Source organism: Chelonia mydas, chromosome 9 (genome assembly GCF_015237465.2).
Source record: "Chelonia mydas isolate rCheMyd1 chromosome 9, rCheMyd1.pri.v2, whole genome shotgun sequence".
In the NCBI taxonomy this organism is placed as follows: domain Eukaryota; kingdom Metazoa; phylum Chordata; order Testudines; family Cheloniidae; genus Chelonia; species Chelonia mydas.
The window spans coordinates 46676861-46704513 of record NC_057855.1 but is presented as its reverse complement, the minus strand read 5'-3'; the positions used below and the strand labels follow the sequence as shown (position 1 = coordinate 46704513).

Below are 27653 nucleotides of genomic sequence, written 5' to 3'. Positions count from 1 at the left end.
GGTCCTGCCCTTTTGTCAGGGCTCATGGCCAGAGCGTATTCCAACCCGGTAGCTTCTCTGTATCTCTCCAGGTTCCACTCAGAGCGGGTCTGCAGAATTCTTTCCCTCTCTCACTTCAGCCACCTTCTGACCTGAGCTTCCTCTTTCTTTTCTTTTCTTTTCTCTTTCTTTTTTTTTTTTATAGAAACCATCCTGCTCCTCCTCAGCTGGGCTTCATCTTTGATTAGGCCTGTCCCATACTCCAGGTGCAATCAGGTGTGTTAATTGGCCTCTCAGGCCCACATTAACCCTATAATCACCTGAATAGGGTAAACAACCCCTCACAGGATGATGTCCTGAGACAGCTTTTTTCAATAATTCATCATAAGTGGCAACAAAAATGGAATATAGTATTTTGGTTCTAGAGTCAGATGTTTCCAAATGGGAGAAAATATATTGCAAATATTTCATTAGTATAATAAACCCTGAAATGAAACATCTTCTTTCTAAGGGTGTCCTGGAACAACCAGAAAGAGGCAGCACCGGGATAGGGGAGCTCCTGTGGGTGGATTGAAAGGAGGTGAGAGAGAGTGTGGTTTTTCACACAGACACACAATGGTGAGAGACCTGTGAGAATGTGGGAGCGAGGCTGGCGTTTGGTGGATATTGTTAGGGACTAGAGAGGGTTCACAGGCAAAGGTGACACTTGTAGCCTGCTCTGGAGGTCCCTTGTAGCCAGGGCTTAAATTCTCAAAGATTATTTACCAGAGCCCCCCCATTCGGCGGTCCGGGCTTTAGCACCACAGGAGAAGCGGGGGCGCCGGGGCTTAAGGCTTCAGCCCTGCAGGAGGTGCTGGGCCTCTCACAGGTTTGAAAATATTTACCAGAGTTCTGCTATGCTGGGCTCCAGCTGAATTTACGCCCTGCCTTGTAGCAGTGGAACCCGTTCAATGTCTACCTGGGGGTTTGGGCAACACGGAGCTGGGAATATGATGGCCTGAGGATCGAATGGCTTCAGGTGACATTCCCACCCTGCTCCAAATAAAGCCCATACATATAGAGCTTCCTAGGGTTCAGCTTCACAGGTAACTTGACTAATGAAAACAGAATATCCACCTCAACTCCAGCCTGCCGGATCTGAGGGCCTTCCTGTAATTTCCCCTACCTCCCTCTGACCAGAGGGTTAAGCTTCTCTCCCTTTCTACCCTGTCAGAGGTAACAAGCTATACATGCTGTGATGAGTCCACAGAATTTACTTATCAGCTTTACTCAGGGGGTAGCTCCTGTTAATAGGGCTAATTTGTTGACCTAACAAAAAAGTGCCCCCAATCTCTGTGTGTGGTTGTAGATCTTGCCACCCTGTTCCAGTGGGCTTGGGTCCTGTTGTGGTGAACTGGGGGAGACTAAGCAAAAGAAAGCCATTATTAAGCTTAGGTCAAGGCAAAATGGACTCCTCAGGTACACAGAGCATCAGCTGGCAGGGACATTGCTCTTTGACTCATGCTGTTTAGTATAGGATCAGGTTTCAGAGTAGCAGCCGTGTTAGTCTGTATTCGCAAAAAGAAAAGGAGTACTTGTGGCACCTTAGAGACTAACAAATTTATTTGAGCATAAGCTTTCATGAGCTACAGCTCTCTTCATCGGATGCATCCGATGAAGTGAGCTGTAGCTCACGAAAGCTTATGCTCAAATAAATTTGTTAGTCTGTAAGGTGCCACAAGTACTCCTTTTTTTTTTTTTAGTATAAGATCAGTGACTAATAATACCACCCAAGATCAAGTGATGGATGACACCCACAACTTTGCATACGTAACTACCTCGGCTGGTCCCTGGCTGCTCCCTCCCCTTTGTTTGCTGAGTCATCTTCGCAAACCAGATAATCTGTCCACCAAACGACTGTCAATTATGTTCATTGTTTTTTTATATGATTTGTGTAATGGAGGCTTGGGATCGAACTCTACCCATATCCCTAATTTCTGACATAATGTAAGGAATGGGGAGTCCGGGCTGCATTAAGTTTTAGTTCCTCCAGCAATTGTTTCAGGAGATAACACAGACATCTGATCTTGGGCTTTAGAAGTTGAAAAGCCTTCCAGCTCATCTGCTAAACGGATGTATTTGGCCTCTGTAAGTCAGCGCGATTTTCTTGTGAATGATCTTAGAGATCCCAGATCATATTAAAATGTGGTTTGGGGTGTATTTTCTAGAGATGGTCCCAAACCAAAACACTCAAACTCTGGAAAACTTCAAACCTAGTTCTAGAGCCAGACTTTGCAGCCCAGTCCCAGCTCAAACAGTTTCTGAAAAGCTTTGTCCATGATTTCCCTGTGCATATCGAAAGGACACTAGACTAAATCTCAGTGTAGCAAGTAAGGCAACCCACAGATCATGTTTATCCCTGAAATTGCTTCAAGAGTCCAATTGCAGGGAAAGGTGTATGCATTTGTGCTTATTTAGTCTGTGGTTCTTTGGTTGTCCCGGGTCTCATGGCCTAAATAATATAATCATTTACGTTAAAGCAAAGGGAGCAGATTCAATAGGGCCTGCACACTCAACAAACAAGGCAATCCTTTGGACTCTTGTCACCAACACTGTCCTCTCAACTGTGGCCTCAATGCTTTTGTTTGTTTCCTGGGGGATTCTCCACTTTGCAACTTGAACCCTCAAACACTTTTCATTTTCCCTCCTTCACAATCCTTCTCAAAGCCCTTCACTGCAGCCACAGATGAGGAAGGCTGTGTATGGATCTCTGCTTTTATATGCGTGTTGTGCCAGACCTAGTGGGCAGACTGCATTGGGCAGCTTAGGAAGGTAGAAAATAAATCTGGGTCACTGGGCTGACCACTCACAGGATTTGAGCCACTAGGTCACTGGACCAACTGAATGCAAATAATGGTATAGTTTACGTGATGTCTTGTTATTGGGGGTTAAATTTAAGCTTGACTCTCTGCCTATAAACTTTTTTGGCATTAGCTTAAGAGAATTCTGTTAAAAAAACAAACCAACAACATTCCACAGTGATGGCTTCTGTGTTAGTCTACCTCTTGGGTTATGTGGTAGAACTCAGGATAGCCTGCAAGTCAATCTGTGCATTGCACTGTGTTGAGGATTCTTGCCTTCAGGTACATGGTTTATATTGTTTCCACATTTTGTGTATACTTTTAATGATCACTTTTCCTTTCTTTAATCCTATGCAGAATCATAAAGATATTATGTTTTTGGTTTTTAAGCGGAGAGTCCTGCCCGTGCCCCACTTTTGGCAGTATTTTGATCTGTTCTTATCCCTGAGCTCTCCTGTAGTCTAAGTCTGTTCTTCTCTTTGTGAACACAGGCTGTATGTGGGACTGTGAGGCAGGATGGTGGTTCTCAGAAAGGTAAGTCAGATGCTTTGCTCTGGTGCACTGGTTAGTCTAGAGCAGTGGTTCTCAACCAGGGATATGTGTACCCCTGAAGATACACACAGGTCTTCCAGGGGGTACATCAACTCATCTAGATATTTGCCTAGTTTTACCACAGGCTACATAAAAAGCACTAGTGAAGTCAGTACAAACTAAAATTCCATACAGACAATGACTTGTTTATACTGCTCTATATACTATACACTGAAATGTAAGTACAATATTTATATTCCAGTTGATTTATTTCATAACTATACGGTAAAAGTGAGACAGTAAGCAATGTCTCAGTAATAGTGTGTTGTGATACTTCTGTATCCTTATGTCTGATTTTGTAAGCAAGTAGTTTTTAAGTGAAGTGAAAGTTGGAGGTATGCAAGATAGATCAGACTCCTGAAAGGGGTACAGTAGTCTGGAAAGGTTGAGAACCGCCGGTCTAGTGGGGGATGTTGCAGAAAGAGGTGAAAAGAAGTCCATGGGAACTTAACGCATTTCACTTCAGAAGTAAAAGCAACAAAGAGCCAATATCAACTAAGCATCAAACAACATCTTCCCAAACAAAATTACAGAGACACAACTGGTTCTGTTTATTGGGCATAATGGTTATTTTGGGCAAGCTTGTAGTACCCTTGCTCATGCTGCGTTGGTGCCTTACACCACGAGCAGTTCCACTGAAACCAATGCGGCTCCTTGAGAGGTAAGGTTCCCTTCACCGTGAGTAAGGGTTCTGTTTGCAGATGGTATGCTCCCTTGGCTGGTGCAGAATTTATTGCAATAGCGCTTTACAACTGTTTGTCTTTTAATGTAAACCAATAACATATTTTAAGAGGGAAAAAAACCAACAAGGTTTAAATTAAATAGTCAGCCACTCCATGGTAGTAAATGTTATGGAACCGACTTGGAATAATATGCAAGAGAGCCAGATCCTCAACAGGTGTAGCTCCATTGAAGTGGATGGAGCTATGCCAGTTTACCCCAGCGGAGAATCTGGCCTATAGTCTTTATTCTACTTGCAGCCAAGTTTTGACCATTGGCATAAAACCAGTTAGGCCAGATGTGGCTGACCCTTGTGGGCACATGGGATAGTGGAGGGGAAAGTGCAAAGGATCCCGCTCTGCCTTGCAAGAGGCTGCAGTGATCTTGGTCTTTGCATTCTGTGGACGCAAGGGCTGGGGGAGTGTTAGCACCACTAGCCGTGCAAGATACTCCAAAGGGGATGTAGTGCAGGATGGAGGGATTGGTCATGCCTGGCAAACAGCAGCCAGTGCTGTCTGGAGCATTAGCTATACCTCTCTAAAGGAAGTGTAGAGTCATCTCGGAGTATGCTTCCCTCCTGTGGCACCAGAGGCATTCTGCCTGCCTGTTTGCTCTGTAGACAGAATACTGACTGGAGCTGCCCCAGGTGTGGTCCTTCATTGATGCCAAGGTAGGAGTTTTGCCTGAATAAGGAGTGCAGGATTTGTCCCCAAGGAAGGAGCTGATAAATGTGCTAATGTTTCCATGTGCAGATTATTCAATTGATCGTTGAGGAAATGTACAATTAGAACTTACTATCACAAATCTCTGAAAATGACCAGGATATCTAGTCAACCCATCAGCGTTATCTTGTCTGAAGATGCCCTCCTACCACTTTTCCAATACTGCTTTGTCTTTGAATGTTTTTAAGTAGCAGAAATAATAATAAATGCACATACAGACTGTATCTCATTTGAGAATATCAAAGCACTTTGCGGACAGTCACTGAGCCTCAGAACTTCTCTGTGATGTAATGTAGTTAGACAAGCAGTGTCATTGTTATAACTTCTGTGCCATTTCCGCCTATAAAATGGCTATCCCAAATGACTTGTCCAAAGTCACATAGCAGGTCAGTAGCAGAGCTGGGATTAGAACCCAGGAGTCCTGACTTCCTAACCTGCTTTAACCACTAGATAATGCTTCGTCCAGGCAATAGGCACTGGGCCAGTTAAGCACAGTAAAAGAAATCCCACAGTTATTAAAACCAGGAGATATATGCTAAGAGTTAGTTGGAGCCTAGATGTAAAGCAGTACTTAACAGTAGCACTTCCTTCTCGCCAGGGTGATCATGTATGGCTGGAATCCTTGTCCAACAGTGAATACAATGTCCCTATTGGGGCAGTTGTGAAGATCTCTGACTCAGGACAGATCTTGGTGGAGGATGATGAAGGCAAGGTAGGCTACGTTATAACTTCCTCAGCAGAACATACTTAAGTTTTATGTAACATGGTGAAGAACAAGAGATGGGCCTGAACCAAGCCACAGATCTATTCCTGAACGTTTTGGAGTTCTAGGGTGAAATCCAGATTCCCCTTTAAGTCAGCTGGGCAAGGATTTCACCCTTGGAATCTACACCTGGATACAGAACTGGCTGTTGTGGCTAGCCTCTTTCATTATAATGGGCCAAATCAAAATTCTGGATATCCAAAAACCCTCTAACTTTAGTGGAGTTCAGAATCTGATCTGGATGTCATGATTCAGGGCCAGTCTAGTGTATGGCCCATCAGAGCACTACAGAACTGCAAGAATCAGGCAGTAGTACTTGCCTGAGGCAAGACATGGGACTTGATGAGCCAATGGTCTGGTCCTATCTCCAAGCCTGTATTTCTGGGAGGTTATAGTCTCCGTGTAATCCACAGCAGCTGAATTTGCCACAGCGAGTACTTCTTGTCCCACATTTGCTGGAGAATTGTGCTCCAGCATCTAAGTTCTCATTCCATTTCTAGACCTCATGATTGTGCAGAGAACACTGAGAATAAGAACTGAGCACAAACTGATGCAGTGTTGTGTTCCTGCACCTGCAGCTGGCTTGCAAGGATAGCTCTGGGAGGTGTGAATGGCTCCATTCATCTCAAGGGATTGTTGACTCTCAAACATAAAGATGACACTTTAAATGGCATACTGTTAACTGTTTCACTGCTGATCTTTTTTAAAAATCAGAAACATCCAATGCCTGTGCTTATCCTACAAGCCCAAGCTTCTTCCCACCCCTTCCTGATACCCAAAGCCCAGCTGTCCCCATCCCAGCTCCCAAACCTCAGGTTTCCTCTCAACAGTTTTTACGATGCCGTTATGCTTTGTCAATACCCAAATCTGCAGCAAAACCGAAAATGTGGGGACAGCATGAAATCGCTAACTGAATTTAATATCAGGATATGGGCTACTGAACTGATTGTTTTATTCCTTTCCATATTTCAATTAAAAACTTCCATATTTTTAATTTAAGTGTAGCTGCCACAGAAATTCCACTGGAACATAAGAGAATCCAGGGCTGGCTCACCTAGGTCCAGCTTGCCATAGGATCTTGACTATATTCCTCACCTGTGATGTCCTATCTTGATTCAAGCATTGCATGCTGGGTCTTAGTCTCAGTGGGCTGCACCTGTGTATTAAAGATAAAGCTGCTCCAATCTGCTCTGGGTTATGCCAGCTAAACCCACACTGTGCTAGTGTGAGTTACACTCAGGTTCCCTCCACGGCAACATGGCTCCCTCCTTTGGATGCCCCTGAGCTAATGTACAAAATCCCAGATGATTAATTAAAAGCTGTTGTGTTGTTCTATTTAAGGAACATTGGATCACTGCCCGGAACATCAATGCTGTGCGTCCCATGCATCCCACCTCTGCGCAAGGGGTAGAAGACATGATACGCCTCGGGGACCTGAATGAAGCAGGCATAGTGCGTAACCTCCTTATCCGCCATCAGGAGCACAAAATCTATGTGAGTGCCAAGACAAATGGGCAAATCTCAGTCAAGAATAAGAAACGAAAAACAGCACACTTCTGTCAGGGGGACAACTTGTCAGCCAAGGAGCAGCCTCTGACACAAGGCAGCCTGGTTTCCTTTGCCAAATATTGGACTGAGAGAGCCTTAGTGTCTCAGCAGTTCTGAAATTCTCCCTTTTCTTCTCTATAACTGATCTCATCCTAGCACCTTGACTGCAAGGACAAGAGCTGGCACCAGACTTTGAAATCATGGAGTGACTCGACAGCGAGATGCATGGACAGCAAGAGAGCTGCCTTTTAGTTTTCTGCCTAAAGTGAAAGTTACCAGTGGTGACTCTCTGTCTGTCAATCCAGACATTAAGACAGATATCAGGTCTGTGGTACAGCATGCAGTTAGGAAATCAACATACACTCTGCTAGGCTAATTTCAATATTCACCTGAGGAAATAACAAACTGTTAGTCCAACCAGATGCTCTATTTGTTATTGTTGGCAATGGTATGATCTGGCTTGTCTTTAGGTTCAATTTGATCTTTATTTAATTGTGATGCAATAAAATACATTGAGAGGAATGTTGGTCTTGTGTTTAAGGCACTGCCTTGGGACTCAGGAGATGTGGTTTCATTTTCTGGCTTTGCCACAGACTTCGTGTGTGACCCTGGGTAACTTAACCCACTTAATTTCTCTGTGCCTTACTTCCCCATCTAGAAAACAAGGATATAGTTACTTAATTTCTCCCACACTTTGCTCTGCTTGTCTGTTTGGATTGTAAACTTTACAGGGCAGGGGCTGTCTTACAACATGTTTATGCAGTGCCCAGGCAGTGCCAAATCAAGCCCTGATTTTAATAGGTGCTACACTACTATAGCAAATGTAACCATTACAATAATAAACCCTGGCAGTCATATTTTGAAGCTCTTGTATGTAATCATGTTGCATTTATATACTGTAATGCCTTTCATCCAAATAGATCCCATTTGGCACTTTATAAACTTTACCAAATGACACTATATACGCACAGACACATTTCAGGGATAGGCAAAATAACTGGGGTATGTACACACACACACACACACACCAATTATTTTGCCTACCACTGAAGTGCAGCCACATCTGGGGTAGAATACAACAGCTGTTTAACATCACTTAGCAATATTTCACAACCGTTAATGGTAAGAAACGAAAAATACCATATCTGGTTGAGCTAACAGAGATTTTAACCACAGTGTAATTAACTGAGCTGGAATTTGGCCAGGCGATCATGGTTAGTATCTCTTCTTTTGCAAAAAGCACCAGTGGGATCCTTAATGGACCAGTATTGGTCAGGAGCACAGCATTGTGTCTCATTTGAATGACCCTCTGTCCAGTAGCATAGTGCCCAGTTCAATACTGATTCAGAGGGAAGAGTGCAATCTACTGAGTCATCAACCCACAAGTTTCTGCAGCACCCGGGGTTTTCCCTAAGAGTTCCTTATCCTTTCCCGAACCTGCTTAGCTTATGAGCTCTAACGAGAGCAGAGCCCAGGGTGGCTATGGCTGTGTTCTGCTGTGTCTGGATTTGATGTTATGGGTAACTCTCTCCTCTTTCAGACCTACACAGGCTCTATCTTGGTCGCGGTGAATCCATACCAGGTGTTGCCACTCTACACAGTGGAACAGATCCAACTCTACAGTAACAAGCGAATTGGGGAGCTGCCTCCCCATGTCTTTGCCATCGCAGACAACTGTTATTTCAATATGAAGAGGAATAAGAGAGACCAGTGCTGTGTTATCAGGTAACTGGATGAGTGGGTAGGACTAGTGGTGGTAGGTTTACCACCGGGATTGGACAGAGAAGGGTTCCCAAAGTGTCTGGAGAGGTGACAATCTCTTCAGTCCTTTGGGGAGGCATAGATAACACCAGGGAAAATGAGAAGAGAACATTTGCTTTTTTGCTGTGTCATTTTCAGTTAGGACTCAGAAATATTTAGTCCTGAACGTGCATTTATGTATCCACGTGACTGTATAATGTGTGTCCAAGCATGTCAGCTATGTTTGCCCAAATGGGTGCATACATAACATTTTCATGCACAGCTTCAGAGACAGGGCTGATTTCCCCCTGCATATTTGTGCTGTAATTTTTGTATTTGGACCCTTACTGGAAATATTTTGCAAGAAAAAGGGATCAAGAGACTGCTCCCTTGCACATGTTTATATTTCCAAAACCCATCATTTCCCCTCCAAGCCCTCTGAGTGCAGCAGGACATTCTACACAAATAGTCTCTTTATAAATAGATGGAAAATGGGAAGCCTGAGTACATTGTCCATAGCAGGGAAGGTACCTTTTTTACCTTTGGAAGGTAGCCATTATGTTTGAAGATTAAATTTAACTTTCTGAAAGGAGAGATTAACCTTCTCAGAGACAATCTCCCCTCCTAAAACAAGACAAGAGAAACGTTATCTTTTTCCTACAAAGGTATTCCCTGTACTTGTTTTCTGTTCATATTTTGTGCAAGGAGCTGGATAATCTCAATGCAATGATGTCTCTTGCTAGCAGAGGAGATACTGGGAACACGAAGTTAACATACTAAAACCAGCACAGATAGTACAATAAGGTACTAAAGATGAAAGGCCAAATTTTCCCTCTCCTTCACACTGGGGCCAATCCACTGGCATCAGTGGATTTGCACTTGTGTAACTGATGGAACAGTGTAGCCTTTAACATTTTAGTACGAAGAATAGCTTCAATTCAGTGAAAGAGACATTGAAAGGTAAGCCTCTTACTCTCTACATGAGACTCAGGACAGTCCCATAGTATGGAGAAGATCCGTGAATTTTTACCCTGGTCTGCCATTTTTTCCACTGTAGCAGAGAAAAAGAAACTGAGACACTGATTTACCACATGTATGTTTTGGATTCCAGTGGAGAATCTGGAGCCGGGAAAACTGAAAGCACTAAGCTGATACTGCAGTTTTTAGCTGCTGTCAGTGGCCAGCATTCCTGGATTGAGCAGCAGATTCTGGAGGCCAACCCCATTCTGGAAGGTAGGTTATGTAGCCAAGACGCCTGATTCACCATAACACCAGTGATTTTGATGGATTTATGCCAGTGTAAAGCTGGAGTAATGCAGTAATGTCTCAGTGCCACTGTGCACTGTCTCAGTAATGTCTCAGTGCACAGTAGCTGAACTCCTTAAAGCCTCAATGATGTAGTGGTTGACCAAGGAATCTACAAGGAATTTTGGCAAAGTCTGCAGAGAGTTTTCCCCAAAATCTGTGTGGTTCATCTGAGATTTTGCCCCAGATCTGCAGGGTTTTTGACTCAACCCTATTCCCACATGTTAAAACTAGATATTCTAAGACACAGGGAGAGTCATTCAGCATTTTTTAAAAGCTCGATCTATTGGTTTTATCCAAGAGAATATTAAGCAGTGACTTCATCATGGTGTATAAGTACCTACACATGGAAAAGTTTTCAGATAAGTCTTCAATCTAGCAGACACAGGCATAACAAGATCCAGCCACTGGCTAGAAGCTTAAGCTAAGTAAATTCAGGCTAGGAATAAGGTGCAAATTTTTAACAATGAGGGTAATTAACCATTGGAACAGGTTATTTGGAGCGATGGGTTCTCCATCAATGTCTTTAAAATCAAGATTGGATGTCTTTCCAAACTATATGTTCTAGCTCAACCACAAGATATGGGCTTGATGGAGGGTGTAATCCAATGGCCTGTGTTATGCAGGAAGTCAGGCTAGATGATCAAAATGTTCCTTTCTGCTTTTAAAATATGTGACTGAATAGGATTTCTGGAGTGAGCTGCTCATGTTAGTTGAGTTTTACCGGACAGTCCTCTGCTTTGTAGATGAGAACTCTGTAAATGTTACTTTCACCTGCATTTTTAGGACAGGTGTCAAGTGTCTCAATTACCTGAGTCATTGAAAGGCAGTCTAATGATGGGCCTGGCTGCTTTGTGGCATTTCAGTGCCATGTGAGATGGCTAGTTTGCCTGCTCAATCCCTGTGTCTACCTCTGCAGACAAAAAAAAGGCTTGCATGGGCTCCTAAGTGAGTCCCGTACAGCATTCTCAGCTCAGGGAGAGTCTCCACAGGGATGAGGTCAGGGATTGCTTCCCTAGGGAGGCACAAAAGTTTCTGTGGGTGTGGGGCACTGAATTGGGAACCTGTGGCAAGGTTTTGATGGTTGGGGTTGGGAAGGGCTTATTCAAGGTGTGACAGGCTTGGTGTCAGGGTAGGGCTAGTCTAAGCAATTGCGGGAGGGATTTGGGAACAGGAAGGGGTCGTGCTGGGGAAAGATGGGGAAGTTATGGTGAGGGGTAGGCATGCACTTGCGCTAGTCTGTAGGAAGGTGTTTGGCTGAGGGAGACTGTATCTTCCCACAGGATCTTCCCACAGCTTTGCAGCCTCCCTGCTTCCCATGCAGAGAGATCTGGTGTCCCCTCCCTACCTACATGAGAAATTTAGGGCCCATTTGCTCTCATGCACAGCTGTCTGCCTCTCTGTTCAGCTGAGTGTAGGATGGAGTCTGGGGCCTGTCATTCCCAGTGTGAGTCAGATCACACGGCACTGGAATCTGGAGCTCACCAGGTGAAATGCCAGCAGCAAGACCAGGTAGTCTGAAAGTGAAGTTGCCATGCCCTAAGCAGGAGTAAACCCAGTGTCTGTCTCTGTCCTATACTTCCTCCCGTCACCAGCCTTTGGAAATGCCAAGACAATTCGAAACGACAACTCAAGCCGCTTTGGGAAATACATCGACATCCACTTCAACCAAAGCAGCGTGATCGAAGGAGCCCGGATAGAGCAGTTCCTTCTGGAGAAGTCCCGGGTTTGTCGACAGGTAAGGGTTAATCTGGGAGTCAGTGCTAACTCTGCTCCTGTTTTATGACACCGCACTGACAGGCCTGTCCCCTGGGGTACTTCTCTCATTCCAGGCTCCGGAGGAGAGGAACTATCACATATTTTACTGCATGCTAATGGGGATGAATCTGGAGCAGAAGAAGATGTTGAACCTGGGCACTGCTTCAGAGTACACCTACCTCACCATGGTAAGATGCACCTCCCTCTGCTGCCATCTCCTTGAGCACGGGGTTCCTCATGCTGGGCCGCTCTCACATGTCACAGCAAAAGCAAGTGCAAGAGGGCTGGTTCTCACATAGAAATGGCCATGCCTAGAGTGAAAGAAGAATTAACAGTAAGGATGTTGTGGGCTCAGCTGCAGTGTCCTCTAAGCTTTTATTGTACTGTATGCACCACTGGGTGCAACCTATGGCCATTAGAAGCTATCCATCAAGAGCAGCCTTAAGAAAGACCAATAGCATCTTCAGTTGGCTCCTCAGTGCCCGCCTTTGCACTGCAGTCCAGTTTCGGGTAACTGCCATTGATCTCCCAGCAGGGAGAACACAAGGCCTGGATGTATTTTTCAGGTACAAAATGTTCCTTTATTTCACAGCTGAAGCAACACCAGTAGCCATGGTCCTTATCTGTAGTGGGCCTTGCAGAAATAACTCAGTAACGTGGTTCTCTCTAGTCTGGGCTAGTTAACGTAAACTTCCCAGTCTGTGTTTATGTTTTCCAGAGAGTTTCCCTTGTTGGATGTGGGGATTCATCTCGGGGGAGACCGCTGAAAGTACTTAGTGGCTTAGCAGCACCACCACCATTGACTTTCAGTGGGATTTGTGCTTCTACGCAGTTTTGGAAATCCCACCCCTAGTCTGACCAAGTTCTTCACGCTAAAAACATGAGCTGAGCTGCTTTGCTCTGTGACTTGGACAAAAACGAGGAAAGGAGGAATTAGGGCCCAGTCCTGCCCCTGCTGAAGCCAGCAGGATTCATGCCACAAACTTCAGTGGGAGCAGGGTTGGGCACCCAAAAAAAAAAAGCTACTCAAGATAGTGGAGGCTTTTGTAACCGTAGGCCTGAATGTTTACAGAAAGCTGTGGAACTCTGTGTTAAAGGATGGGAAGAATCTCATTAGCTAGAACATGCCTGCAGCTCCTCTCGGCCATTCGCATGCACTACTGCTATGGGCTCAAATGATGCTGCCCCTAAAGGAAAGTGCCCCGTGTGCCATTGGCCCAGCGAGTGGGAGCAGATTCCCCAGCTTGTTAATTATAGGAATGGAATGACCGAGGACAAAGTGATAACGTGGTCAGTGCTTATTACAGCAGTGCAAGCGCTGTGTATTCCATGAAGGGCTGAAGTCCTTTTAGCTCAGTGATGAGTGCTGTAAAATATTTAGATAGGCAGATTAGACCCTGCTCTCATGGTTTTTGTTTTGCTCAGCTATTGGTACAAATAGCTATTCTTAGTGCTATAAATAGAGAAGCACATAAGGATACTTCACTCTTCCTGCTGCCACAGCACTGCATTGCCCAGGACTCACTGACCCAGCAGACATGCCCTACAATATGGGCCAGCCCTTAATGAGTTATTTATATGGAAGGTAGCAAAGGGCAGAGCCCTGAGCTGTGCCAGGCAGACTATTGCTGGAGACCTTTCTCATGTTGTTTTTGGATTGTGCCACTCAGTGTCTTGTGCTGGATTCTAGTGTTCTGATTTTGCAAAGGTATTTTCTACCACTGTCCCAACCCTGCCTGTCTTTATTTCTCAAACTGGGGGTTACTGACTAGTGCCAGGGGATGTTTGTACAGGGCAGAGGAGAGCTACAACAGGGGCAGGGAAAGAGACGTGACTTCAAATCTGCCCGAAGAAACACTGCAAATGTATCCCATGGTGACAGATAGAGAGCAGTGGGTGGACTGCTGAAAGTTACGTCTTCTCTTTCTCTGCTCCAGAGCAGCCTTTAATGTAGCTGGTTGTTGAAGCAGCCCCTGGCCTAAGCTTCTCTCTCCTCTTCCCATGTTACTCAGCTCAGCCATGGAAGCATGTGCTGTTTGACCTCAGAGACCCACTAATGGATGGCTCATCCCACTACTGACAGAAAGGTGTGTAGCCAAGTGTTTGACTACACTCACGGTTCGCTCATAAAAATATTCAGGAAAGCCAAATGCATTGTCTCAAGAGAACATAGCACAACATGAAAAGGAAACGTCTATTCTATACCCTTCTTCCAGAAAACCATTCTTATCCCACAGCATGTTCACCTTACACAGTAGGTGTGGTTCAAAGAGCCATCCTCAAACTTCCTTCTGTTTATATTGTGCACGTGTGCCAGCTAACAGCCCCCTCTATTCACTTTAAGTTTAAGTCTAACCCACTTGTTAGCTAGGTTTGTCCTTGGTAGCTCTCTATACTTTCCCATATCTCGTTTTGAATGCTGCATTCCAAGTGCTGATGAGCCATGGAAGTACACCCTCCCTGTACTTGGCACACAGTTTATTCATGCATCTCTGCTTTGACACGTTTCCTATGTTCTAATGCCAAAGCTGACTTCAGTTTTGCAAAGTGGTGTACAAGGCTTGACATGGGTGAACAGAACTGTGGGAAGAACATAAGCCATTTAGTTAACATAACTTCTCCCACCACCCATGTACATAATGTGGTGTATACTAGGCCTAATACATACATATTGGCTAACACCACTCCAAGCAATGTGTCACCTTCTTTTGAGTGGGAGCGAAGAAAGAAACTACCATGGAAAAGGGAAATTAAAAAATAAAATAAAATACAAGAGTTTGTATCTTGGGTCTGTATCGAGCAGCCCACGGGGCAGTTCTGTTATATATGTTTTGTTCTACAGCCTAGAGGCTGCTATGCTAGGTCTGTATTAGTACCCAGACGGTTCCCCTGTGCCCATGAATGTGCTGTCATGCAGGGTGCCTGCACTTCTTGTGACGGCCGTAATGATGCAAAGGAATATGCTCACATCCGCTCTGCTATGAAGATCCTCATGTTCTCAGATTCTGAGCACTGGGACATCAGCAAGCTGCTGGCTGCTATTCTGCACCTGGGGAATGTCCAGTTTCAAGGTAAACTCAGCACTGCTTGCAGCTAGGTCTTCCCTTCGTCTCAATGTTTAAAGTCTGTGGGTCACTATCTGCCTTCTTGTCTAAAGGCCAGCTCGTGGCTGTCTGCCAAACAGGTGTGGATGGCGAGTGGGGGTGTTGGAAGGGCAGCAGCTGCAGACAATAGAAGTACTGGTGGGTGAGCCGACTGAATTCTGTTCTGAGAGGTGACCCTGTTACTATTCTCACTGTGAGACAAGGTTGGCAGGCCATAAAGAGGTCCCCTCACACACACTGAGGCATTAAATAACACCGTGCCCTGGCACAAATGATAATGAAAAGGACTCTGTGTGCTAGGGGGAAGGGAGAGGCTGAGGGCATCTCTTCACTGGCAACGTTAAAGTGCTGCCGTGGCAGCACTTTAACATGGCTTGTGTAGTCGTGGCAGAGCGCTGGGAGAGAGTTCTCCCAGCTCTCTAAACAAACCACCTCCACAAGGGGCGTAGCTACCAGCACTGGGAGTGCGGCTCCCAGCATTGGTGCACTGTCTACACTGCCACTTTACAGCGCTGAAACTTGCAGGGCTCAGGGGTTGTTTTTTCACACCCCTGAGCAAAAAGGTTGCAGCGCTGTAAAGTGCCAGTGTAGACAAGCCCTGAGTCAGGGTTATTGTGGAAACTCAGAATTCTCTGAGTTGGGTTTGATTCAAATTGCAGCCTTAGCATTGCACTGAATGCATTCTGTAGGTGACTCTTACGTCCTCTGTTCAGTGCGATCTGATTAATCTCTTAGCTTGGGAGCTTCTCAGGGCAGTGGCTTTCTCACTGGGGCCAGGTCTACACTACAGACTGCCGGCAGAGCTATGCTGGTCAGCGGTGTGGATTAACTAAACTGCTAACACTCTGCTGGTGTGGACATGGCCTGTGTTTCTGTACAGTGCTCCCCCCGAGATCCTGCTCCTGGCTTTGGATAGTACAGTAATACAAACAGTAACAATACAGCCATGCACCATAGTGGTAGTCACTTGTACTGTGTGTGTATACTGAGCTTTGCGGTTTCCTCTTCCCAGCTGCTGTGTATGATCATTTGGACTGCTCTGATGTGCTGGATTCTTCACACTTTTCTGTAGCAACCAAACTGCTTGAGGTACTGGATTCTCGTCTTCTCTCACTAGCTCTCTGGTTTGTTCCCCCTTCTGGGAGGGTGGATTGTTGGCACATGTGCTTCTGTTGAGGGATTGTTTATGGTGTTTTCCTTTTGTGCTGTGTCCCCTTGTCGCTGCTAATGCTCACAGTGTTGCCCCTCCAGACTGAGAGATCTTTCCCGATATAGGCCCCAGGAACAGCTATTTTTTTCTGTGACAGTAGGCCACAGTATCGGTCAGACAGCATGTCTCTGCTTTCCCCACTTCTATCTTACTCTCTTTTTCCTGAGTCAGACTCCGCCCGTCTTTGCCAGGTCTGCTTTATCTACATCGGATGACCCAGCTGCAATGATTATTCCTATAGGTGGACTCTGGAGAACTGCAAAACAGCCTTACAAACCACTCGATCATCATCCGAGGAGAGAGCGTGTCCATGCCCCTGAGCGTTGTCCAGGCTGCTGATGGGAGAGACGCCTTTGTGAAGGTAAAGGAGTTCACCCCTTCCAAGTGTGCATTGCACTGATGTTTTTCAAAGAGTGGGAATGCTTTCAGAGCTGTGTCTACAGACTGTCTCAGGGCCTGGTTCTGCAAACACTTGTCACTGGGCCCTAGATCTTGCTACACTGAGCGTGCATGTTGGCTTCATTCAGCACAGCAAGCACTAGGCCCACTAGGGTTTGCATTATTGGGCCCTTACCTCCTTTTTAACTCTTCCGCAGGGGATCTATGGCCATCTCTTCTTGTGGATAGTAAATAAGATCAATGCTGCAATTTTCAGCCCACCTTCTCAGGATTCTAAAAGTTCGCGCAGGTCCATTGGGCTTCTGGACATCTTTGGTTTTGAAAACTTTAACACCAACAGGTAGGATGTTCCAGATTCATTTCCGTCAGGGAAGGTGACAAATAGCAGACATAAAGGTAGGGAACAAATGAATTAATTTGCTCATTCATTGTCGTCTTCGCGCTCAAAGTAAAGGTGGTGTTTGCTTCCATCACTGAATTTTCCTAGCGATGATCATAATGCACATCCCTGTGCTGACTTTTCCTGCCACACAGATGCCATTACCTCTGCTGAGCTATGTTGCACGGCACAGAGGTTCTCCAACTTCATCATAGCATGAACCACATCTTAATGGAGATCATGTTGTGGATACCTCAGGTTCCTATCCCTGCATGCTTTCCTCTAGCCCAGTCCTCTCCTGTACATGGTTTCAGGCGCTTGATTTCCCTGCTCCTGTGGACATGCTGCCCAGATGCCTCTTCCTCCCTGACATAATGCCCATTGTCTCTTTCCCATCTCTCCTGGACATTCCTCTCCCACTGATGGCTTCAGGCCCCAAGAGCAGCTTCTGTTTCCTCTTAGATAGTAGTGGCCCCAATGGAGGCAGCTAGACTCGCTCTTCCTCCTTGTGTCCAGCTCCTTCTATGGGCACTGAGGCTCTTTGGCAGGGAACCAGCAGGACACAAGGAGGAGAGCCAGAACCGTATAACCAGCCAGCTTTCCACAGACCATCAGCAAATGCTGTGCAGACCATGAACCACAGGTGGTCTGCATATTAATGTACCAAAGATGCTACACCTAGGATAAAGCCCAGGGAGCATGTGATCAGTATCACATTTCTGTATGCTACCTTTAATGGAATATGTGATAAATCTGTCTATATTATGATGGTGCCTAAAGGTCACAATCCAGATCAGGGCCTCATGGTGTGCAGACACACCAGCACACAAAATCCTTGCCCCCAAGTATTTACAAGACCAGATGCAAGATGCATGAGTGACAAACAAAAGGAGGCAAGGTGGCAGAGAGGAAAAGAGTAAGAGGAATCCGATCACACACCTATACAGGTTAGCTAAGCACATACAGGCTAGCTAGGCACACAACCAGGAAGCTCCTACGGGTCTCTGTAAAAACAAAACAAAACATAAAATGAAACAATCTGTCCTGCCAGCCGCACACTATATGAAGAAGGAGTCCATTGCATGTGGGTTGTTGGGCATGGTGACATGTGTCCAGATAGAACAACATACACCAGGGGTGTTCGTTAACAGTGTGAAATGGTATCACCTAAACTATAACAGTGTTCCTTGTGTGCATGTATCAAATATAGAGTGTCAGATAATACTGTCCAGTGAAAGTGATGGTACCAGGTAACATGGAGATGACAGTGGGTCCTCATGCTGTTCCCCTGCAGCTTTGAGCAGCTCTGTATTAACTTTGCCAACGAGCACCTTCAGCAGTTCTTTGTGCGCCATGTCTTCAAGCTGGAGCAGGAGGAATACCTTGCGGAGCACATCTCCTGGAGCCACATTGACTTCACAGACAACCACCAGGCTTTGGAAGTGATTGCACTCAAACCCATGAACATTGTCTCCCTCATTGATGAGGAAAGCAAGTTCCCTAAGGTGAGAGCCTTATTGTATCTGGTCTCTTGGTTTCACACAGAGGGCAGCTGCCTAGGAAGCTCTTCTGGAGGGACTGTGAGCTGGTAAGACCCAGTGAGAGTCATCTCCCCACAGAAGTCCCTTCACTACCTTTAATGTCCTCTCCAGTTGCAACCCAAAGGGGAAAGTCCATGAGATTAAAACTCTTGTGCACACTGTAGATGGTTCCCTGGTTGACTGTGTGCTGGACTGTGCTTACAGCTGGGAGGAGTTGCTGCTCCGGAATTCTTCAGGGCCAGAATAATTTGTGGCCCTTATAGACTCATAGATTCCAAAGCCAGAAGGGACTACTGTAATCATCTAGTCTGACCTCCTGTATAGCACAGGCCATAGAACTTCCCTGAAATAATTCCTAGAGAAGATCTTTTAGAAAAATATCCAAACTTGATGTAAAAATTATCATTACAAGACAATTGAGAATCCATGACAACCCTTAATAAATTGTTCCAATGGTAAATTACCTTAATTGTTAAAATGTATGCCTTATTTCCAGTCTGAATTTGTCTAGCTTCAACTTCCAGCCATTGGATCATGTTATACCTTTCTCTTTTAGATTGAAAAGCCCATTATTATATATTTGTTCTCCAGGTAGATACTTATAGACTGTAATCAAGTCACACCTTAATCTTTTCTTTGTTAAGATAAATAGTTGAGCTCTTCGCGTCTATCATTATACAGCATGTTTTCTAATCCTTTAATCATTCTTGTGGCTCTTCTCTGAACCCTCTCCAATTTATCAACATCCTTCTTGAATTGTGGACACTAGAACTGGACACAGTATTCCAGCAGTGGTCACCCCAATGCAAAATATAGAGGTAAAATAACCTCTGTACTCTTTCTCAATATTCCCCTGTTTATGCATTCCAGGGTCACATTAACTCTTTTGGCCACAGCGTCACACTGGGAGCTCATGTTTGGCTGATTATCCACCACAACCCCCAAAGCTTTTTCAGAGTCACTGCTTCCCAGGATAGAGAGTCCCCCATCCTGTAGATATGGCCTACATTCTTTGTTCCTAGGGGTATGCATTTACATTTAGCCAAATAAAAAGCATATTGTTTGCTTGCACGCAGTTTACTAAGCTATCCAGATCACTCTGAATCAGTGACCTGTCCTCTTCATTATTTACCACTCCCCCAATTTTTGTATCATCTGAAAACTTCATCAGTGATGATTTTATGCTTTCTTTCAGGTCACTAATAAAAACATTAATGAGTGTAGGGCCAAGAACCAATCCATGCGGGACCCCACTGGAAACTCACCCACTCAATGACAATTCCCCATTTACAATTACATTTTAAGACTTATCAGTTAGCCAGTTTTTAATCCATTTAATGTGTGCCATGTTAATTTTATATCGTTCTAATTTTTTAAACAACGTGTCATGCCTTATAGAAATCTAAGTATATTATGTCAACCCTTTTACCTTTATCAACCAAATCTGTAATCTCATCAAAAAGAAATCAAGTTAATCTGACAAGATCTGTTTTCCATAAACCCATGGTGATTTGCATTAATTATCTTACCTTCCTTTAATTCTTTATTAATCAAGTCCCATATCAGCTGCTCCATTATCTTGCCAGGGATTGCAGTCAGGCGACCAGCCTATAATTACCCAGGTCATTCCATTTACCCTTTTAAAAAAATGTTACATTAGCTTTCTTCCAGCCTTCTGGTTCCTCAGTTCTCCAAGACTTATTGAAAATCAACTTTCACAGTCCAGCAAGCTCTTCAACCAACTCTTCTAAAATTCTTGGATGCAAGTTATCTGAACCAGATTTTTAAAATGTCTAACTGTAGTAGCTTCTGTTTATTGTTCCTCCAGAGATGCTAGTGGAATGGGAAGAGTATTATCATCACCATAGGATGAGACTATAGCATCTGTTTTCTCCCCAAATACAGAACAGACATATTTATTGAAGACTTCTGCCTTTTCTGTATTATTATTGATAATTCTACTATTTCCACATAGTAATGGACCAATACCATTGTCAGGATTCTTTTTTATCCTATTATATTTAAAAGACTCCTTCCTATTGTCATGCTGGCCATAGCTGCCTCCTTGTGTCTCTTTGCTTTCCTTATCAATTTTCTACAAGTCCTAATTTCTGATTTATATTCATTACTATTAACATCTCCTTCCTTCCATTTGTTATAATATAACAGATATATGTATCTGCTTTCACTTCCACTCTAAACCAAGTTATTTTTTTAACCAGCACAGCCTTCACCCTCAGTTTTGGCTTTTTGGGCATCTAGTAAGGTAGCCTTAAATGATGCAGCTGTGCCAGGTGGTAAGAGCACAGAGGCTGGAGAGCATCCCCCATGCTCTCTGCATGCTCCAGGAAAGGGATAATCACAACTGCAGTCCCTGCACTCAGAAGAGCAAAGGGTTTGCTCCCCCTTTATTATCTCAAGGGCCCATGGCACTTCAAAGAGCACAGCCCTGCCCATTCTACATGCTGTTTGCCACCCAAAGGAGGAGGAAGCTGTTGAGGCATCCCTTTAACAACAGCATTATCCTAGTGGTTTTTTTCCCCTCCCTGATTAATTGTAATGAAAACGATATGCTTAATGACAAGCACCCAACTGACTGCCAGCCAACCAAACTCATCCGTTGAGCTTCCCAGATGATTGGCTATGCAGGGCAGAATCCTGTCTGTAACCTCCAGAGATGCATAAGGGCCAGGGGAAGGAGAGCGGTGCCAGCCTCATGGAGGGCCTCTGTGCCACTGAGCCTGTGCTGGGCAGGAAGGCTCAAAGAGGCCAGGGGAACATGCTCTCAAGCAACTCTTACTGCCTCTTGCACAGCTTTGGGGACCCCCTAGCAGCTGCAGGTGACCTCAGTGGAGTCAGCGGGGGTGACTCCCTGGCCCCAGGGTAGCAGGACACACTCACTGGTGCTGTGAAGTGCCAGTGGATACTCTAGCTAGGCCCTGTCTTTGTATTTGAGAGTGCTAGGATGGTGCCTTGCCCTACTGCTAGATCCAGCTCCTAACAACATTTTCCCTCCCTCCCACTCCAGCGCAATCACCCAATGCAGGTCCAGATTTAACCCTTTGTTATATCAGAGCACTATTTTTTTTGCTCGCACTGTAGAGGCCAGTGCTTGCAGAGAGAATCTGCTTCATCCCTGGCTCTTGGTTGTGTTTGTTCCTAGGGCACTGACGCCACTCTGCTAAACAAAATCAATTCCCATCATGGCAAAAGCAAAATCTACATCCCACCGAGGAGTGTCCATGACACCAAATTTGGTATCAACCACTTTGCTGGGATTGTCTATTACCAGTCGAAAGGTGAGAACACTTCTCTGTACAAGCACAGTCCTCCTCAGAAGCAAAGAGAGGAGAGCGCCTGTCCCCTGAGGCAGCTGCCCCATGGGTCATTGTCATCTCCCTGGTGCTAGATTACACGCAGCCTCCTGCTTGCCAAGCAGAAGTAATGAAGGCAAGAGGATTCATTTAAATTGAGCTGCAAGTTACTGTAAATTAGGTTTATTTTTGAGTAGCAGCCTGGGACCAGAGCCAGCGCAGATGATGAGGTTATTTTATTTCTGACCCACAGGTTTCCTGGAGAAGAATCGTGACATGCTCAGCTCCAACATAATGCAATTGGTTTACTCTTCCAAAAACAAATTCCTGAGGCAGATCTTCCAGGTGGAAACAACTGTGGCTACCCTAGGCCGTGGGAGCATAAGACATCTCAGAGCTGAGCATACCCTCAAGGTTGGCTTTCTTCCACTTGATTACAAAAAAATCTGGAGTGTGCTTGATTATCTTCAGCCTTCTGAATGGTCTTACATTCTGTCTGCAGACTCTTCTGTCTTTCCCTTGAGCAATTTGTGCACTGGTAGAACAGCTTGCGTGATCAACGAGTCCTGAGTTATTGCCATAAACTGCTGTGATGTCAACCCAAAACTCAGAGTAACAGGGGGCCTTAGGACTTCCTCTCCCTGAATGGCCCATGCGGAGGCTACATTCAGGCTTGCATCGAAGCATTTGAGCTGTACTGCTTCTTCAGCATGCTCAGACAGCAAACTGACAAGTCTATATTGAGTCTGCCTCAGCTGTGCCTGGCTTTCTGTCTGAAGGTAGATGCCAGCTGCAATCGTCTAAGGGTGCACATGTTCATCATTGTAGTATTTGAGTGCCTGTGTGGGTGTGAGAGTAGGTCTGAGTGGAGGTGGTATGGAGAAAATCATGACTAAAGGCGTGCCTTGTAAACCCAGAAGCTCCTTTTAATTGAAGCAAGGCGTGACCAGGAGGCACCATGGTAGAGTGAATACAACTCTAGGAGCAGGCAGACAACTGGCAATTCATTAAAAAATTCTCCATCTAAAGTCCCAGGGTAGCTTGTTGGCAACCTCGGAACTTCATGTGGGATCATTTAAGAGTATCACAGGAAGTGATCTGGGAGTGGAACATTGTGCAGTCCAGGCATTGTACATGGGATCATTCAGATAGCCAATCCAGAATAAAATATGAGTCCTGTGAACTACAGCCTAAGATCCCTGTCCCAGATACTGTTATATTGGATAGCAAGGTTGTAATAGGGTGCACTCACCTCTCGCGAGTGCCCCTGTTCGAGTGTGTGTTTTTTCTCGATTTTCTCCACTCATGGTGCCCCGTTGGCTACTGTAGTTGTCAGGCAGGTCTGGCCGAGTCTCTCACAGTCCATGTGCAAAACCAAACAAATCCCTTCTGGGGTACACAATCCAAAATGTCCCCCATGTCCTGCACCCTCCCTCAGTCTTTCACCAGCCCAGCAGGGCCCATCACTGTACCCTCGCTTGGTCCAGCTAGGTTGCAAGGCTCCCACTCTGGAACTGAGCAGTGCCCTAAGGGCTTTTTCCCTGGGGTCACATTGCCTCTACTTGAGTCCTCAGTGACCCCAGCTTTCCTGCTGAGCCACCCTTCTTGGACTCAGTTTGCTGACCACAGCTCCCCACTGAGTCAGTCCCAGTGCAGCCCTCTTCCCTGGGATGCCACAGCTCTAATTCCCTTCCTTAGGGTACAGCCACTTCCCTTAGTGGCTGGGCGGGGACCCGGTCCCACCCACTGCTCCGGGTCCCAACCCAGGGACCCTTTAATCCTTTTGCTGCATCCCTTTACTAATTGCTGCTCTATGTTTCCCTGGACCACTTCCCTATAGCCCGTCTTAGTTGAGTCCCAGCAGCCAGCCAGAAGCTGCTTCCTCACTCCCCCAGTCCCTGCCAGTAACTACCTGCTTGGTCCCAGCAGCCAGCCAGAAGCTATTCTTAGGCTCCCCCAGTCCCTGCCAGTAACTAATCCAGTGTTTCTCAAATGCGGCCACCAGGGGCTTTTCTTGCAGCCACAGCCTCCTGGGCTGTGATGGGTGGCAAAATGGTGGCCCCTTCCCCTCTCTGTTGCTCCTGAATGCACTGCCTTGATGTTGATTGCTGGGACTGCCAGCAGGGGTTGGGCTCTGCCCCCTTCTGGAGACACCTGGGGCACAACGCTAGAGGAGCAGGCAGCCAGTGAATTCCCCACCTTCCCAGGGCAGTGGGGCTCAGGCTTTGGGCCTCAGCTCTGGGGCGGTGGGGCAGCAGGTTCTGGCCGAGGAACTTTGGGCTCCAGCTCTGGACTCTGGCTGTGTAGCAGCAGGTCCCAGGCTCTGGCCGTGGGGCTTCAGGCTCCAGTCCCCCGCTGCCTCCCCCAACCCCTCACCCACCAAACCTCATTGCCTCTGACCCCTGCTGCCTCCCCTGACCCCCACATCCAGGGCTTAATGTGTCCCTAGGCTTGGCAGGGCTGAGTAAGTCTGCTGTGAAACAAGATACTTGCATGTTTGTTAATATCATGCTTCACAACAGGCTTACTAACTAGCAATAAATAAATTACAGTGATTTGGACATGTGTATGTGCATATTTAGTTGTTTTTCCTAAAGCTAATTAAGTATTTTAGGGGAAAGTGTGAGAGCGGTCACGAGCAAGAGTTGGTGGCTGCAGTCTGAGGCCATCAAAACATTTGTCCTGAGAACCCCTGAACTAATCTGTCCAGCCCCTGCAGCCAGCCAGGAGCACCTCTTGCTCTCCTAGGCCCTGCCAGCAGGTTGAACTCACTCTGTAATGGCCCTATAGCTCCTTTCATATGAGCCTGCTGGGCCCTGATAGGCTGCTCCTTGCAGCCTCTTTCCTGATTGGCTGCTGCCCACGTAGCCTCTCTAGGCAACTTGGAGGACCCCCCCCCCCCCCATGGCCCTTTTCTGGGGTGGGATGTGACAGAGCCACAAGGCAGCAGGGCCTACTCCACCCCATCACAAAGATATTTCCCTAAGTGAGAGACTGAGTAGTCTGTGTACTTGGCACTCTTATCGCAGTGCTGCCTACAAAAAGGGCATGGCTGAGCAGATTGCGAACTGATCATGGCCTTTCCCCCACTGCACAGTGCTCCTTGGATGGGCCTGAGGGAGCTCATGTCTGCGCCTTCCAAAAGGCAATGTAAGCGACTCCTCATCACCCTCCCCCCATACCCCTGGAGGTTGGCTGCTTGCCTCTGGCCACTGATGCTAACTTAGCTCTGCCTCATTGCCCAGGTGCAGTGTGCGAGTCTTTAAAATTCACGATTGCAAAGTTACCTTAGAGACGTGTATCTAAGGGTGTAAAAATGGGGCAGGATTTTATTGTATGAAGTGAGAAGCAAAGAGTGGTTACCAACGTACCCAGCAAGAGTGGGGGAGGGCAGAGTTCAGTTTACATGCTTCTCCTTAACTGTCACATTTCTTCACTTTAGAGTGTTTAAGCAACCTCAGGTCTCAGAGTAGCAGCCGTGTTAGTCTATATCCGGAAAAAAGAACAGGAGTACTTGTGGCACCTTAGAGACTAACAAATTTATTAGAGCATAAGCTTTCATGAGCTACAGCATCCGATGAAGTGGGCTGTAGCCCAGGAAAGCTTATGCTCAAATACATTTGTTCATCTCTAAGGTGCCACTCCTGTTCTTTTAAGCAACCTCAGCGTTGCCTGAAGGTATTTTGTCGTTTACTTTTCATATTAGGTAGGTTTCCTGCCTGGGTTGGATAGCAAATCATCCTCCTAGCTTGCAGTAATGCTTGTTATCTATCTGCTCCCCTGGCTCCATTTCCTGATTCTGTCCTCTGATGTCCTTTCTTCCTCCGTCTCTGTCCCGCTCTGGCTTTCTGCAATCCGGAGCATCGTCTGCCTCTGTTCAGGTAAATAGCTTGGGGGAAGATGGAAGTGAACAGTGGATAAGCAGCAAAGGGCAAGCTGGAGTGGCATCTGTGTAGAGAATAACCTTGTGATTAAGAATTGGGTTTATTTGCACTGCTTTAGTGGTTTCTTGTCTCCTCAAAAAGCCTGTGTTATTTGAAACTTTTTCTTTGGAGCATGCATGGGAAATGCAACGGCTCATCTGTGAGGAAAGAGATGTTTTTCCAGTGGGGATGCATGGCTCAATTCAAAGCCCACTTACGTGAGTGGAAAGACTCCCATTAACTTCCATGGGCTTTGTATCAGGCCCATACTTTGGAGCCTGGGAATTAAAGGCTGTAGAGAGGAATGGTGGGTTAATGGCTCCATGGGACTTTGCTGTCCTGAGTTGATAGAACTGCTCCTCGAGATCACTGGGAGAGAAACCACAATCCTATTCCTGGCAACAACGTCCTTAATTGTGTAGCCACGTGAGACCATCAGGATACAGGTGTCAGAGCTCTCTGTGGCTGTCTTACTGACTTATTGAGGTAGAAGATGGACTGCTAAGATGTGGGAATATCCAATGTTAATTAGGCTCATGTACTGTGGTTATTTTAGCTATTCTGATCAGATGCCTACTAGCTTTAAGTGGATAATCTATGTTGTAGCTGCTCTAAGGCAGTGGTTTTCAAACTGTGGGTCATGACCCAGTACTGGGCTGCAGAATATAAGGCAGTGGGTCGCGGCGGCTCTGGTCAGCACCACCGACCAGGCTGTTAAAAGTTCCATCAGCGGTGCTGCCTGGATAAGGCAGGCTAGTCCCTACCTGTTCCAACACCATGCTGCACCCCAGAAGTGGCCAGCAGCAGGTCCGGCTCCTAGGCGGGGGGGCCATGGGGTGACACGTGCTGCCCCTGCCCCGAGCACCAGCTCCGCCCACCCATTGGCCGGGGGCGGTGTCTGCAGGCAAGAGCCACCCACCTACGAGCCAGATCTGCTGCTCGCCGCTTCTCGGTGCAGTGTGGTCAGTAGTGCCAGGGTAGGCAGGAAGCCTGCCTTAGCACCGCTGCTGACCGGGAGTCGCCGGAGGTAACCCTGCACCCCAACCCTGCACCCCAATCCTCTGCCCCAGCCCTGAGCCCCCCCAAACCCAGAGCCCCTTCTTGAACCCCAAACTCCTCATCCCTGGCCCCATCCCAGAGCCTGCACCCCCATCCCAGAGCCTTGACCCCCCCCTTGCACCCCAACCCCCTACCCCATCCCAGAGTCCCCTCCCACACCCTGAACCGCTCATTCCCAGCCCCACCCCACAGCCCTCACCCCCACACCCCAACCCTCTGCACCTGCTCTGAGCTCCTCCCACACCCCAAACCCCTCATCCTGAGCTCCGTTGGGTCATGGGTATCAACAATTTTCTTCAACTGGGTCGCCAGAAAAAAAGTTTGAAAACCACTGCTCTAAGGCACTCTGAGGAAATATTTTCCAAAAGTACATGTGTTTGGCCACGGGAGGGCAGTGTTGATCCATAGGTAAAGCTGTGGAAGTGCTCAGTGTTAGATGTTAAGTGTGAATGTTTAGAGAGGAATGACAATCAGAATGGATTTGCGTAAGTGTAATAGCAACATGGGCCAATGGAGTGTGTGGTTCCCCTGTGTCAAAGAAACCTTGTGTCACATAGTTATTAGCTCCTTGCTCTGAAGAAGCCCTGTACTAAAACAAAACAAAACAAAACAAACAAATGCAATAGAACCCTGCTGTAGGTAGGATAGGACAAGAAGCAATGGGCTTAAATTGCAGCAAGGGCAGTTTAGGTTGGACATTAGGAAAAACTTCCTAACTGTCAGAGTGGTTAAGCACTGGAATAAATTGCCTAGGAAGG

The 27653-nt window shown here is 46.3% G+C and overlaps 1 protein-coding gene across 1 annotated transcript in view; it reads left to right on the top strand.

Moving 5' to 3' along the window:
• The window catches only part of MYO7B (myosin VIIB), an 84429-nt gene that overhangs the window by 3871 nt on the left and 52905 nt on the right, over positions 1–27653 (top strand). The window contains exons 2-15 of the mRNA XM_027830647.3: positions 3311–3353; positions 5451–5564; positions 6957–7109; positions 8704–8888; positions 10015–10136; positions 11804–11946; positions 12041–12154; positions 14884–15037; positions 16083–16159; positions 16522–16641; positions 16877–17019; positions 18353–18563; positions 21763–21898; positions 22167–22327. Of these exons, the coding sequence (XP_027686448.2) occupies positions 3336–3353; positions 5451–5564; positions 6957–7109; positions 8704–8888; positions 10015–10136; positions 11804–11946; positions 12041–12154; positions 14884–15037; positions 16083–16159; positions 16522–16641; positions 16877–17019; positions 18353–18563; positions 21763–21898; positions 22167–22327 (1851 nt within the window). The 5' untranslated portion in view covers positions 3311–3335. The remainder of the gene's footprint in view (positions 1–3310; positions 3354–5450; positions 5565–6956; positions 7110–8703; positions 8889–10014; positions 10137–11803; positions 11947–12040; positions 12155–14883; positions 15038–16082; positions 16160–16521; positions 16642–16876; positions 17020–18352; positions 18564–21762; positions 21899–22166; positions 22328–27653) is intronic.